General features: G+C 32.4%; 1 protein-coding gene across 1 annotated transcript in view; it reads left to right on the forward strand.

Moving 5' to 3' along the window:
• Positions 1-4,076: 4,076 nt before the first annotated feature.
• The window catches only part of LOC114340631 (sensory neuron membrane protein 1-like), a 147,180-nt gene continuing 134,019 nt past the window's right edge, over positions 4,077-17,237 (forward strand). Inside the window, exon 1 of the mRNA XM_050651547.1 lies at positions 4,077-4,340. Coding sequence (XP_050507504.1) covers positions 4,155-4,340 — 186 coding nt within the window. The 5' untranslated portion in view covers positions 4,077-4,154. The remainder of the gene's footprint in view (positions 4,341-17,237) is intronic.

Below are 17,237 nucleotides of genomic sequence, written 5' to 3' on the forward strand. Positions count from 1 at the left end.
TGCATTTATAAAATGGTATTTTCTTTGATTTGTATAGTCTTATAAATTATACAGATTATATTTGTAATATTATTATCTAATTAAAAAAAAAATATTTTTTTATTATGGCGCCATCTATCGACAACTAGAATAACTAGAATAAATGTTATAAAAATGTCACCGACGAAATGTAATCACCGACGTGCCTTTTTTCTGTCACATACAATTTAATACGTTAGAAAGAAATCGAAAAACTGTGACGCACTGAAAGATGATCATGAGAAATACTGTACACATAATTTGCCATTTAAAGACAGAAAAAGTAGTGATAGCCGTAAAATATTTGCGAATGATGTACCCATTGTCTTAAAGAAAAGAAATTTGGATCAGGTTATGAGGCACAGTAAATATATAGTACTACAGCTAATTATGCAAGAGAAAATAAACAGCAGAACCGGTCCAGGGAAGAGGAGACACTCGGGGCTCGAAAACTTGAGGTAATGGTTCGGATTGTCATCTGCCGAATTATTCAGATCTGCCGTAAACAAAGTCAGAATGGCCATGTTAATTGTCAACGTTACGGATGACCGGACAATACTTGAACGGACAAGGAACATAAACAAGAAGGCATATTACGCAGGAAGGGATAAAGAAGTAACCTGGATGAAAAATAAAAGTTTATAGATCGAGTTTGCGTTTACGTTGTGATGCATCGAAAATAAATTATAGTAGGGGAGCCCATGCGGGGATTTTTGCAGCTACTCGAGCGCGTCAGATTATTACATGGGGAAAACCTTGTACCCTGAAAATGTACCTCTACCATATATGTATTGGCTCTTAATGCAGGGGAGTTCGTTAAGGGGGGGCCGAAAAAAATCTATCATATCCCTTAAAATATCTGAAAATTTAAGCGGGGCGTTAGAAAATGGGCGAGTCTCAAAATTTCACAAGAAAAAAGAGAATATTTCGCGAAATGAATGACATCGAAAAACTAAAAAATACTTGCTCAACATTTTTCAAAAATCTATCAAATGATACCAAACACGACTTCCCACGGTGAGGGGTGGGGGGTAAATTTAAAATTTTAAATACGAATCCCGCGATATTTCGCGAAATGAACATCAGATCTAAAAACTGAAAAATACACTTATTCAATATTTTTGAAAAATCTATCGAATGGCACCAAACTCGAGCCCCCCCCCCCAGGAGTGGGGTAGCCCCCACTTTTTATTGCAGATTTGGATTCCTTACGTAGTAAATCTGAAAGAACGGATCTAAAAGTAGGATCTAAAAGAACGATTGTTGGAAATGGAAAATTAAATTAAAAATGGAAAGCTCCACTAAAAGGAAAAACTTTACTTAACTTTTTTTGGTTTTAGGACCTACTCTTCACAACCCAATAGGTCCCCATAACGCTCGAGTGACTGCACATTTAGCATACTTTGCTCACCTAGAATTAATCTCACCAGAATTAAACAGAATGTGTAGAGAAATAAAAGAACTACTAAAACAACATAGCAACGCCAATTTTCAATATTACCTAAAAAATCTGACACCTAATGCAGACAGCGATTACTCATTATGGAAGGCCACAAATAAGCTGAAGCGGCCACAAAACCAAATTTTACCTATCAGAACAGAAGATTTAAAATGGTTAAAAACTGATTAGGAAAAAACAGACGATTTCGCAAAACACCTAGAGGAGGTTTTTCAGCCACTAACAAACAGAGCCAATGAAGATGACGACATCTATGAATATTTAGATAGTCCTAATCAAACAAATCTACCACACAAATGGGCAACTCCTAATGAAGTAAAAGATCTAATAAAAAACCTCAAGAAAAAGAAGTCGCCCGGAGATGATCTGATAACGGACAACATATTAAACTTTCTACCAAGAAAAGGAGTACTAAGTTTAACAGAGATCATTAGTTCGATATTAAGAAGACGCTAATTTCCTGCACAATGGTGGTTAGCAGAAGTTATTACGATTCCAAAACCAGGAAAACCTCCACACGAGATTGCATCCTACCGACCCATTAGCCTATTATTACCAGCTATGTCCAAGGTTGCAGAAGAAACCATTGCAAGTACCTGCACTAATTTTATTGATATACAGAAAAATAATATTATATTAAATCATCAGTTCGGTTTTCGCCAAAACCACGGCACAACTGACCAAGTGCACAGGGTGGTAGAAAAGATACAATAAGCTTTTTAAGGGAAAGAGCTATTGCAATGCCATTTTACTGGATGTAAGTCAAGCATTTGATAAAGTCTGGCATCCAGGATTGGATGCCGGATTGGAGTCTGTCAAACTGAAGAAACAAATATATCAGCCGCTATACACATTACGAAAATCATACCTCGAAGAAAGGCTATTTTATGCAAGATACGAAGAAAGTGTGTCTAACATTCACAAAATAAATGTTGCAGTCCCGCAATGCAGTGTCTTTAGACCAATTCTGTACACAATCTTTATAGCTCATTTCCCAACTGGATCTACAATCGCAACATTCGCAGATGGCACTGCAATTCTGGTAAAAAACCCAGATCCCATACAGGTAGCTGAAATAACGCAACAAAACCTACATCGAATTGAAATATGGGCTTAGAAATAAAAGATAAAGATCAACGAAGCAAAATCAGTTAACGTAGTATTCAATAAATGTCACAAAGAAACACCGAATACCCTCATGCATAAAAAGAACATTTCTAAACATGATACTGTAAAATATCTTGGATTACACCTTGACAAATGGAGATGGAGAACACATATCTGGATGAAGAGGAAGCAAAAAAAAGTTTATAACGCAATCATCCGGCCCATCTGGACATACGGGATTGAACTGTGGGAAACTGTAGCAGACAGCAACCTATCAATACTGGAGCGATTTCAATGCAAGGTTCTTCATGCCATCACAAATGCACCGTGGTTCATTCTAAATGCAGACATTTACAGGGACTTAAAAATCGAGACAGTGAAGCAGATGATCGTCAAATGCAGTGATAAGTATTTCAAACGACTGGAAAAGCATCTCAACGAATTAGCAGTGAATTTATTGGACAACTATATACAACTAAATAGACTGAACATTAGAACTCCTCTTTACTTACCATTTAGAAAATAAATGTTTTAAAGTGTTTAAAGTTTTAAGTGAAAATAAGTGACTTGTTTAGTTATAAGTAATAAACCTACTAGCAGTTGATAGTCATTGGACTATAACTCCTCTCACATAGGTTCGTTTAACAAAAATGCTTAGTGTTACTTGTTACTTACTGTGATGTAACATATTTTATTTCAAAATAAATAAAACAAAACCGCATTATATTCAGACGTTAAGAGTCAGCTAGTTACGACGTTTAGAGAACTTTGAGATGTGGGTATTTCGTCGTATGCTGAAAATTACATGGACCGACTGCCTTAGAAATGAAGAAGTTTTGAGGCGTATCAATAGAGATCGTGAACTCACAGAAATTGCCAATAAACCTAAAACAACCTATCATGGACACATACTTAGACACGTCAGGTATAACTTCCTTCAGCTTATTATAGAAGAGAAAATATAAGGCAGACGAGGCCCTGGTAGACCACAAATGACTTGTCTGCGAACATCAAAGCATGGAAAGGATTAGACTTTCAAAGTTTACTAATAAAAGCAAAAAATAGAGAAAACTTTTCAGAAGTCATCGCCAACTTTCACTAAGAAGACGGCACCTAAAGAAGAAGAAGAAGAAGAAGAAGAAGAAGAAGAAGAAGAAGAAGAAGAAGAAGAAGAAGAAGAAGAAGAGGAAGAAGAAGAAGAAGAAGAAGAAGAAGACTCCTAACCTGTTTTACATTCAAATTATATTTTAGATTTTTTTATTTAAAGTATATTTAACTATGCTTTTGTACGTACCCTTAAAAGTAGGTTATTTTTTTGGGTTACCAATGAATCATCATATTTGTCAGAAAAATCTAGCTATATTAATATTAACCATTTTTATCCCCTCCTCCAGCATAGTCCAACCTAAAGTTCATTCGATCGCATAACTATGGGAAACTAGATCTGATTAAAAATTAAAGCACCATGAGAATAAAAACCGATACACAATTACCCCTACTCATCATTTAGTGGTGTCCGCCGTCAGTCCATTGCGGTTTTTCAATTACCATAGCGGGAGAAAAGACGTGGATGAAATTAGTAGAGTTTCAAAAACTTTTTTATTTAATATCTACCGTTATAACTACCAAGTTTAATAGAAAAATGAAGTTGCGGTTTCCAGTGAAGTTAGCGATAGGCTCGGTCTTTGCCTTATTTTTTATCGTTTTGGTAGGATTTATACTTTTCCCTAAAATGATACATTCGAAAGTTAAATCGGTAAGATTTTTATTTGATTTCTTAAATTGTGAATTAAAAAAAATTTTCTATATTTATACTGTTCGTACTGTTTACACAGGGATTCTACAAAAAAATATATACGTATATGTATATGTTTACAAAAATGTTTTAATACTTGATCTTATTGTTAATTTTATTAGCGCTGGCCTTATTGTAGTTAATTATGAAATCCTGTAAATTGTTAGTTTATCGAAGGAGTGGAAATGTATGTGTTGTTTAAAGAAATGAGGAAATAAGATTTTTTTAAATTCAACATTAATCCATTTACTTACGGTTTTCGCTGTTAATTTTAAAGAACCGCTTGGATTGACATGGTCTTACTTAAAACTTTTGATGGTGCTTAAGACGAAAATGAGGTTTGTTTGTAATTTTTGGTGAGGAAACATTGTCAAAATTGAAATTTTACCCTAAAAATAAAAAAAATAAATAAATCACATTTTTCTTAGAATTAAAAGTTGCACCACGTTTCTTCTTTAAAACATATTGATCTAAAACTCCTCAAAAAACTCTTTTTACTCTATATTTTAACACAAACGTGATTAAAATTTTTTTTAAAAAAGTAATTTCAGCTTAAACGTGATTTTACCTTAAAATATTCATAACTTTTTTTACAATAAGACTGAAGGCTTGCCATGTGTCCCATAGTCTTCTAAACGGTGAAAAATATGTGCTGTGAAAATTTCAGAAAAAAAAACATTAAAACTGAGCAAAGTTGTAGCGAGCTAAAAGCAGAAAAACTTTTTGATTAGATTTGGAGTAAAATTGCGTTTTAACAATGTTCCCCCACTTAAAATTCAAAATAAACTTATTTTTGTTTTCAACACCATCAAGAACATAAAGTACCTAAGTCCAAAATTAGCCACTCACCACCCGTGGTTAGTATCTCGAGAAATAAGCTTTTGTTTTGGGGGTGTAAGTATAACCTCGATATTAAAAGTTGCACGTATTTTTTTGTATAAAACATTTTGATCGACAACTCTCAGAAAACTTTTTTGTATTCTTTATTTTAACATAAACGTGAATAAAAAGCTAAATTTCGAATTGTGTCACTGAACTTTTGCAATTTATCTTTGCAATTCACAAATCTGCACCTTTAACTTTAAAAATTCATATTTTTATTAAAATAAGATTGAAGGCTTGAAACTGGTCCCATACTTTTTAGAAAGGCGAAAAAAATATGCTGTAAAAATTTCAGAAAAAAAAATTAAAACCCAACAGATTTGTAGCGAGTTAAACGCAAAAAATGTGATTTCTTTTTTTTTTTTTTATTAAACTTTGTTGAAACAAATTGCCTTTTTCGCAATTTTTTCTCACCTTAAGTTCCAAATAAACCTCATTTTCGATTTCAGTGCCATCAAAAATATAAATAAGGCCAAAATTAGCCATTCACCGCCCGTGATCAGTATATCGAGAAATAAGAATTTTTTTAAAGTGTACCGCTCGTCTATAATATTAAATAATAATAAAAATAATGTTTCTTTACTTCCCCTTATACAACATAAAACAATGTTACAATAATAGAATAGTTCAATATAATACAATAATTGCTAATTTAGTCCTGTCGCCAGGAGGGGCACAACGGCCTCCTTTATTCAGATGGACTTACCCAAGTTTTTTTATGTATTTTGATCCGTAAAACAGGAATTTTTTGGGTAACAGGTGATCCGAATGTCGATAAGATTGTTATAAACAAAGAACTTGAGGAGTTATATAACAGCGATTTCTCGCAAAACAAAACATTTTTTTGTATGTTTTAGGTCATTCTAAGCAAAAATGTTCCTACAAGTTTTTTCGTCGGATGCCTAGTTTTCGAGATAACCGCGATTGAACTTTCAAAAAATCGAAAAATTGCAATTTTTGAACCCGAATAACCGACTAAAAAATAAAAAGCAATTCTGCTTACCGTATTTGAAAGTTTAAGTCAAATTATACCGGTTTTGATTATTTGCAGTGCTAAAAATTTATTATTTTTTTGTTAAACAAAGCTATAAACACATAGTGTTTCCCGTGCCTAATACATGCGTTTTAATGCATGCTACGTAGAAATTGCCTTGGTTGCACTCGTAGCTATTCTATCTACTGGTTCTATTTTAAATGAGAAACTATTGAAAACATCACTCACGCACTAGGTGTTTATAACTTTGTTTAACAATAAAAAAATAAATTTTTAGTAATGCAAATAATCAAAACCGATATAATTTGACTTGAACTTTCGAATGCGGTAAGCAGAATTGCTATTTTATTTTTTAATCAATAGTTATTCGGGTTCAAAAATTGCAATTTTTCGATTTTTTGAAAGTTCAACCGCGTTTATCTCGAAAACTATGCATCCTATGAAAAAACTTGTCAGAACATTTTTTACTTAGAATGACCCAAAAAATACAAAAAAAGAATGTGTGTGTACTTTGTACGCACGTAAGAAGTTATACTTCTATTATATGATTATATGATTATAAACGAAATTAATATACTTTTTATTTATATTTTATTTAAATATTAAATTAATTTATACTTACTACTTCTCAAACATTTTTATTAAAACAGTGCCAAAAAACACATTAAAAATGCCACAAATGATTTCTGAACATTAATTGTCGGAAAAATTTTTAACTAAATACGTATTTTCTGAAAATAAAATTATATAATAAATATACTCACAATCATAAAATGTATAAAAAAAAATAAAAAAATAAAAGTTTCTATTGGGATTCGAACCAACTTACCACGCGGCTGGTATTTGCGTTGTATTGGGATTCACCCGCATTAAAACTTCGCCACAGAGACAGCTTGTCATTATGTGCGAAGATCGTCTAACTAAACAGATTAACCTTTTGACATTTTTAACTTATGTAAATCAAATTATTTTGATTTTGAATTGAAATGATTTAGAATTGAAAAAATACAACAAAACATAGAGTAAGAAGACAATATATTAGGTGAATATTGAATATTGATAGAAATTTTGATGGTAATCAAATTATGTATTACATAGTATTACATACTACTTATGTATTTTGGTAGGTTCAAGGTAGGTATCGGAGCCCGTATAACGACTAATAAATTTCGCAATCACTTGCGTCGTGCAAAGTGGCTATGTTCAAATATCATAACAAAATTTGATCAACTATTTATAAAACACTTACCAGTGAAAGATTCTTTAGCTTTGAATAAGCGAGATCTGCGGCACTCATACTAGGCACAGTTTGATGAGCTTTCACATTGGCATGCAACAATCATCTCTTCTATGTAAATAAGTCCAAAAATATAATATGAAAACTATTTAAAAAGGCAGTATAACCATTAACTAACTTTTTGTTTGTTGTTTCTCTTCCTACAAATTTTAAAACGCAACAAGCATACATTATAACCAAACCATGCACAGTCCCACAGCTGTGCCACAGCTGCCATATTGGATAATTTTTGTCATGTCATTTGAACATCCAATCAGAACAAAGTTATAATGCGCATGCGCCCGGTCGCTAGGTTTTCCCATATAAAATTTCACCGTCATTACGCCCGTAATGTATAACTTCAAAAATGTTTTGTTTTGCGAGTAATCGCTGTTATGTAATTCCTCAAGTTCTTTGTCTATAACAATCTTATCGACATCCGCATCAACTGTTACCCAAAAAATTCGTATTCTACGGGCCAAAATACATAAAAAATCTTGGGTAAGTTCATCTGAATAAAGGAAGCCGTTGTACCCCCCTGGCGACAGGACTAAATCATATCGATATTTGTACGAAATATTTTGTACAAACAAATAGTCGTTAGCAAATAACCAAAGAAGAAATTCCCTGATGAACCAGAGATTGTGCCCTTATTTACACTATGCAATTATTAAGTACGAGGTGAACGATTATAAAAATTAATTTCTGATGTCGACGGAATTTGCATTGGAGAATATATTATGAGGATTATTATGTATCTCTGTTAAAAATCTGGCTATATGATATATCTTGGATAAAATTATCATTGGCCACAAATACGAGTATATTATAAGTTCGATGGTCACCTACAATCGACTTTGAGATTTTAGTTTTATTGAAAACATGTTTCCAAATATACAGTAATATAAAATGACCCCTTGAAGGGTTGTGCAATCTCAAAATCTTTCTCATAGTCCATTCACTCACGGTAAAACATTTAACACCTCAAAATTTTAAAGAACCGCTTGGATTGACATGAAACGCATACACATAACTAACATGTCAAAGAGAGAAAGTGATATTGTGCCGATATGTGCTTTTACCCTAAGGGTGAGTTTCACATCTTCGCGGGGGTGAAAAACATACGTTTAAAACAAGTCTGTAAATGGATGTAGTGACTAATTCTAAGCAACTTTTGTTCTATAGAGTTTTTTGCTAAGTTGATACTTTTGAAGCGTAAAGTAACTTGTGAAGCGGCAACGATTAATTTAATTTTGGTTGCTAATTAGGGGGCGATTTTTCTGATTTTTTTTTACCAAAAAAAAGGAACCAACTTTATTTTGAGCGTAATTTTTGACACTTAAAAAAAACAAAGCTTTTTCACTTTGGAATTTGACAAATATGAACCTATTTTTCATAACCTACAGCTGCTTCTACTGGGTATGAGGACCTTATAAAAAATAAAAATATATATAATTATAATTATATCAAACAAAATATTTACTTTTTGAGGTATTTGCGGAAAACCAACTAAAACGTGTTTTTTTATTGAAACTGAACATATTCAATTGCAATTAACTCGAAAAGTATTGACTTAGTGAAAAAACGATATAGAACAAAAGTAGCTTGGAATTAGTCGTTTTTCCAATACCGAATTCATTTTGAACGTATATTTTTTCAATTCTGAGAAGGGGCGAAACTCACCCCCAGTGCAAAAACACACATCGGCACAATATCACTCTTTTCCTTTGATAATATGTTAGCTATGTATGTGTATGCCAAATTTCATGTACAATCCGTAAGTGGACAAATGACAAATTCAGAAGTGGACTATCAATATTTTTGCCATCATCAGTTATTATTACGGCTGTTTTTTAGAGACTTTAAACTTATTCAACTGTAAAACTCTGTTCCAATCATCGAAAGTCAAACGTGGTTTCATGCGTTACCACTGATCAGCAGCCGGTACTAACCAGCTTTATTTAAGCATTTTCTGACCATTTGAGTAGAAATTCTTACATTTTTGATAGTTGCGAATTGATTACTCACCTCAATTGATTCCGAATTGATTTAATATATTTACAAAAATATTGTGTAGAGATATTAGCACAAATTTCCTTGCTTTTTCTTGTGATTTATTTCCTTATAATTAAATTACTTAAAATTTAATTGTAATTATAATGACATAATCACCTAGTGGTCAAATAAAGCGTGTTTGTGGTTAATTCTGAAAGAATATAATGTATTAAATATGACGTGTTCCTTTATTGTACTTTATAATTGCTATTTAAATTTACGGATTGTCGTAATTGCATAATACTGAATAATTAAATAAAATATGCTATTCTATACAATTCTAAAAGAAGGTTAAAACAAGTCCCAAAATTCCAAAAATTAGATTTTTATGTTTATGTAAATGATTCTGTGTATTCTACTGCAATTGAAGGGTTAAGGGAAAAAACAAGGAATGTCACGTTATCTTTGTTTTGAGAAAATAGGAAATTTAATGTTTGTGACTACATATCTGTAAACCATTGCACTGAAGAAATAGTATTTATGTTTATTTAGTAAACTTAAAGTACATTGTATTTAATACACAAACATATTTCAACCAAATTTTTATAGAACAAAGATAAAAAAATTAAAAAGTAGCTAACTACAAATAAAATCTGAAAAAAACAAGGACTGTCCAAACACCACGTTATATTTTACGTTACAAACATTAGTTGCACCAGCTGATAGAAAGGCTGAAAACAAAATTATGACAATAATAATGGCAATAACAATTATAACAAAAGGAAATACATTATTTTTTTTTTGATAGTTTAATGCAATGGTCGCCTGATTTTTTTGACTTTTTGAGAGCAGCCTTTTTAAAATTATAGAATATCTGTGTCTTACGTTTGTCTAACTCATTTTGAATTATTAATTTGCGAATTTCTGCAGCAACCTTATCATAATTTAATGATTTTAATTTCGCCTAGAATTCATCACATGCTGAACATGTGTCTGATTTTGGGTAACCAAAGGGCAAACGAAATTTGCTGATAATATGTAACGTAAGAAACTTTAATGGTGGGATGTTTGTCTTTAAACAAGTTGAACATTTTTGTAATGTTCAAACTCTCTGGTAAATACTTTTTCTTAGATTCGTGTAAACTGTAATAGGATATTCTAGTTTTAAAAGACTTTATGTGGTTATATACTGCTTCACGCGATTTTGGGTGCAAGTTTCTATGCTGGGAACCATGCTTACCACGTTTGTCTTGTCCAGAAGATCCTGTAGCTTTTAAATTTTTTTGTATGTTAAAATAAAAATGTGTGTACCATTTTTATATATTCGGCTGCAATACGAAGGAAAAACAATCTTACTTTTTAATTAGAATAAGGAGTGCAGCCAGTCCCTTTAACTGCAGTTTTCTGCTCTTATTGGAGCGTCATCAGAAGGAACGTAGGCACTGTTCTCCTTAATCCAATCAAATCGCATCGAAATGTTTTCCCAAATATTGCAGCCAAAATGATGGTAATGGGTGGCTAGCGCCATCTGGCCGTAAAAATACGAAGCAAGTTTTCAATCCTAATAGCAAATAATTAATATTGAAAAATATCAAAAATTACTAAAAGATTTTTAAAAAAGTAAATAGTAAGTTTTCAATTTAAAAATCTTTTAGTAATTTTTGATATTTTTCAATATTAATTATTTGCTATTAGGATTGAAAACTTGCTTCGTATTTTTTGTATGTATTCAATTTGGCCTTAGTTACACCATGTATTGACATGAATGCTTTAAAACACATATTAAGTTCTTGAGAAACTTCATTAGGCTTAATTCTAACTTTATAGGCCGTGCCGTTTCTAACACTTCAGGCTTTTGAGCTATGACTGTACAGAAGGATCCTGAAGATACCATGCACAGACAAAGTCACCAATGAAGAAGTACTACAGCTATAGAGGATGAACACAACCGCAGATTTAGTCAACATCGTGAAGGGCCGTACTTAGGACTTGAGAAATCAAGGCAGATACGAGCTACTCCAATGCAGTTTACAAGGTAAAATTGAAGGAAACAGGGCCCAGAACGAAGAAGAATAGTCTGCCTTGCTAACAGGAGAGTATGGTGTAGAAAGATCTCAACACACCTATTCCGTATAGCAACTAACAAAGTCATCATAGCCAGAAGTATTACCAACGTTCGGATGGACAGGCACTCTAAGAAGAAGAAGAACTTTCTAACAAACATAAACAAAGGAAACTAAACGATTAAACTCGCAATAAAAACGTAGCTAATTTTTGTTTTTGTTCAAGTGGACTCTTCTTGTTTTTATCTTTCACGCGTGGACATTTCCAGTTTTTTTCCTTCGCAGTACTATTTTAAACAGGCATATTTATCGGACGGTCCAAGTTATTATCTACCACTCTACTGTAAATAGTAAATACATAAAATATCTATTAGAAAGTATCAATATCTCAATTTCTCATAAAATGTGACATTCCCTGTTTTTTTCCTTCATCCTTCAATTTATAATGGTAGGGGAGCCCAAGCGGGGATTTTTGCAGTTACTCGAGCGCATCAGATTATCATATGGGGAGAAACCTGTACCCTGTAGATGTACCTCTACCATATATTGGCTCTTAACACAGGGGAGTTCGTTAAGGGGGTCCAAAAAAAATCTATCCTTAGAAAAACTCGAAATTGCCATATTAAGTTAAGGTAAGTTAAGTATATGCAAAAGAGTGAATATTTTAAAAATCTGATGATTTGAGCGGGGCTAAGGAAATGGGCGCGTCAAAAAGTTTCACAAAAAAAAGCAAACATTTCACGAAATGAACGTCAGATCGAAAAACTAAGAAATCCGTGTTCAATATTTTTCAAAAATTTATCGAGTGATACCAAACACGACCCTCCACGGAGAGGGGTGGGGAGTAAATTTAAAATTTTAAATATGAACCGCGCCATATTTCTCGAAATTATCATCAGGACGAAAAACTGAAAAATACACATATTTAATAATTTTCAAAAATCTATCGAATGGTATCAAACACGACCCACGGCGGTGGGGTGGTGGGTTACTTTAACTAATAAATAGACTTTAAATAGAAGCACCAAATTTTTATTGCAGATTTGGATTCTTTACGTAAAAATAAGCAACTTTTATTCGAGACATTTTTCGAATTATGAATAGATGGCTTTATAATCGGAAAAAATGATTGTTGTAAATGGAAAATTAAATTAAAAAATTGAAATTTCCCACTACAGTAGAAAACTTTACTTAACTTCCTTTGGTTTTAGGATCTAATAATTACAACCCGATAGGTCCCCATGACGCTCGAGTGAATGCAAATTAAGCATACTTTCATCCCCTACTATAAGTTAGTCAGTCTTATTAAGTTTCAGTTTTAATCAACATAAAAAAGTAGGTACGATATTATAAATATATAACATAATATGAATTTTTCGTAACTCATGGATTCATCTTTTTGTGGTCTACGTCGTTGTTTCTGGTTAATTCTATATCTCCATTCTATTCCGATACACAATTACCCCTACTCATCATTTAGTGGTGTCCGCCGTCAGTCCATTGCGGTTTTTCAATTACCATAGCGGGAGATAAGACGTGGATGAAATTAGTAGAGTTTAAAAAACTTGTGTCTTTAACTACCATTTTAACTACCAAGTTAATTAATAAAATGAAGTTGCGGTTTACAGTGAAGTTCGGTTTTTGCCTTATTTTTTTATCCTTTTGGTAGGAGTTGTACTTTTTTCCCAAAATGATACATTTTCTTTTGTACAGGGAACATTAATTCTAAACGATTATACAAATCAACGTCTAAAGTCGACTGAATTTGCATTCAAAAATGACTGACGATTATTATCTCTGTTAAAAATCGGTACCCCGTCAAAATAGCCCCGTCGAAAAAAGCTCCGACAAAATAGCCCAGACATAATATCCGGCACTCAAAATAGCCGCGGAATAATATCTCGCCCACAAACTAGTCCCGACAAAATAGTCCCGACAAAAAAGCTCCCTTCAGAATTCATCAAGAATAATCCCTTAAAAATATATTTTTTCGGAAATGGTAATTATCCTCTATTCAGATGTTTATCTTAACCACATTAAGGCCGATGCCACATTATGCGTTTTGACCGGATGCGTTTCCGCCGCATCCGGTGAAAACGCATAGTGTGACAGATCGGTTCGGTTGCGTTGGAAACGGATGCGTTTTGAGTCATCGGTATTCGCTTACAAACTGCACCAGACTAAACGCATAGTGTGACAGGTCGGTCAGGTTGCGTTGGAAACGGATGCGTTTTCACCGCATCCGGTCAAAACGCATAATGTAGCATCGGCCTAAATAAAAATGGTCTTTTCAGAGACTCGAACGTCTTCTGTTTCGATTGAATGTGTTCTGCTTTTCGATTAAATTTAATGTTCATATTCAAGCCAACTCCCGTAAGCCATCTGGTTCTTGGAAGTTTGAACATTTAATTTAAGTGAAAACTAATGTTTATTTGTAATATAAACATTTTTGTCTGATTTCTGACAGCAGTAAAATGCATTTTGAATTAAATGAATTACATACATTTTTCCTTTTTTTTTTGTCAAATAATTTAAATTAAACAAAAGTTTTTGGACACTAAAATGGTTTTGGACACTTTTGGACAATAAATGAGCTAGCACACGACCCCTATTTTCATTTAAAAAAAATCATCGATTACGTCATCACGCCTAGATGGATGACGTCACTAGTATGACATATATACCAAAATATCCTAATTTAAAAATAAAAATCGACCTGATTTAGGATTTTTCCTTAACATCGCGGGTTTACGAAATAACGAATTTATTCCTTTCATTTGCACCATACTGTATGTCTGAATTGCCGATATGAACGAGTCAGATTAAATTAAATTATTGGAAGAATTTTTTTACTGAGCAACAACATTTTTGTTTAATTTATTAATATTTTGTATTTTGACAACGACGTCCGAAGTGAAAGTCGAAACGTTAATAAAATAATTTTTTTAAGTTAAATTGAGGCTTATTTCCCAATTAGAATAGTGATTTAAAATAAATGGTACTCCATAAAAAAGGCAAATCTTTTAATTGGGGGTGTTGTCGCCGGGGCTGTTTTAGCCGGGGCTGTCTTGACCGGGGCTATTTTGTGTGCGATCTATTTTGTCGGGGCTATTTGTTTACAGGCTATTTTGCCGAGGCTATTTTGTAGCCGGGCTATTTTGATGGTGCTTTTTTGACGGGGCGGTTTAGACCGGGCCATTTTGACGGGTCACGTTAAAAATCTGGCTAGGTATATGGTATATCTTGGATAAAATTATAATTGGTATGTTCGTTTTATCAAAAGCATGTTTTCAAATCTACAGTAATAACAAACAGCCCCTTGAAGGGTTGTACAATCTCAAAATATTTCTCATTGTCCATTCACTCACGGTAAAATATTTAAAGCTTCCAAATTTTAAACGACCGCTTGGATTGACATTAAAATTGTCATACACATAGTTAACATGTTAAAGAAATAAAGTGATGTTGTGCCGTTGTGTGCTTTTGCCTGGGGGTGAGTTTCACCTCTTCTCTAGGGGGGGGGGATATACGTTCAAAATATGTCCGTAAATGGATAAGCTGGCTAATTCTACGCAGTTTTTATTTATTCTATAGCGTTTTTTACTAAGTTAGTATTTTCGAGTTATTTGCGAGTTAATATGTTCATTTTTCAACAAATAGAAAACACGCTTTTAGACGGTTTTTCGCAAATAACTCAAAAAGTCATTTTATCGAAAAAAACAATCCAAAATAATTATAGTTCATAATAAAGTTAAATGGTGCATGTATGAGGTATGTAGACCCAGTAGAAGCAGAGTTGTAGCTAATAAACAATAGGTTAATATTCGTCAAATCCCAAATTAACGTGAAATAACCAAAAAATTAAGCACTTTTTGGGGAAAACGCAGTATAACCATTTTAAAGTGCTTATTTTTGTTTTTAAGTGTCTAAAATCAAAAGTAAGGCAGTTAGGTTCTCTCAAAATAAAGTTGGTTCCTATTTTTTGTAAAAAAAATCACTCCCTAATTACTATTCCAAGTGAAATTAGTCATTAGCGCTTCATAAGTTTCTTTACTCGTGTATGTATTGTTTTTATGAGCTGTAAGTTTCATCATTCAATGAATTCTTGTTTGGAAGGGATGTAGTTGAAATGGCTTGAACGAGTCCGTAATCAAGAGTGTATGCAAATTTTGAACAGCCATATCTTAACCAATTTTTGTCTTTCAGAAAAGCAAATCCAAAATATTTAGAACAGCAAAACCATCATTTTTTTACTCTTTGAGATTCTTGGTGCCTACCACGAATAATTTTTAAATTATTTTGAAAAAAAATCTTTTTTTTTTAAATAAAAACTAAAAAAAACAAATTATTAAATTTTTTTTTTTCAAAAATAACATTTTGCACTGATGAAACTGACATATCGTATAATTAATGCATAAGTAAAGCAACTTCTGAAGCGGTAACGAATAATTTCATTTGACTTAATTAGGAGGTGATTTGCTTAATTGCTTAATTTTAATACTATAAATTTTTTACAAACTAAAAATAAAGCTTTTTTGAAACACTTTAAAAAAGAAGTAATGAGGTTTCCCCAAAAAGTGCTTCATTTAAAGACCTTATATATACATTATTTTTTATAAGCTATATTATAAGCTATGTACGTGTTTGAGAAAAAATACATGCTGTTTGCGTTATTTGGGAAAAACCGTCTAAAAACGTGTTTTTTTTATTGAAAATTCAACGTATTCACGCGCAAATAATTTGAAAATTATTGACTAAGTAAAAAAGGCTATGGAACAAAAATTGCTTAAAATTAGTCAGTTTGTCCACTTCCGAACTTATTTTAAACTTGTATTTTTTCACTCATGAGAAGGGGTGAAAAACCCCCAGGATGAAAGCATACATCACCACAATATTACTTTTTTCTTTGACATGTTAACTATGTGTATGCCAAATTTCATGTCAATCCAAGCGGTTCTTTAAAATGTCTAGCAAAAACCGTGAATAAATAGAATAATCTATCTCTTTGCCATCCTCAATCATTATAGGCCAGGGTAATAAGACAAAAATATACCCTGTTCGTGACACTCGAGCAGCCAGGGTACTGAAGCGTTTTTTCGACAAGTAATACCTATAGGAACAAATTGTAACTATTTCCTGCGTAGGATCTGGCGGCCATTTTTGTTTATAAACAATTAATTGTCAAAAAATGGCATTTTTCCCTTTTTTTTCAAATCAATGGAAAACAGTGAAACTTATGATTTTCTTAGTACAAATATCTTTAAGAAAAAAGGTCGGAATTGCAAAAAAAATATTTTCGCAATAACTGCTGTAAAAATTAGAGTACAGGTTTGAAATTTTTGCAAATGGGGGTTCTTTGGTGCTTAATATGTGATAAAAATTTCAAAGCGATTCATTCAGTTGTTTAAAATTTATTCGAATTGTTTATCTCAGTGAGCATTTTTTTTGCACTAACATAAGTCAGAAAAAAATGACGTTAGAACCATTCCACAGGTGTCAAATGGAAGAGCATGAACTATGTTTTCAACTTGGTTTAAAAAAAGCGAATAAAAAATGCATTTATTAGTAATAAATAATTCTGCAAAAGTATCACAAATCTTTCCTTATAAACTTTTTGAATAATTTTTCCAAAAAAATTAACTTTTTTA

The sequence above is a fragment of the Diabrotica virgifera genome, chromosome 5 (assembly GCF_917563875.1).
Source record: "Diabrotica virgifera virgifera chromosome 5, PGI_DIABVI_V3a".
Classification (NCBI taxonomy): domain Eukaryota; kingdom Metazoa; phylum Arthropoda; class Insecta; order Coleoptera; family Chrysomelidae; genus Diabrotica; species Diabrotica virgifera.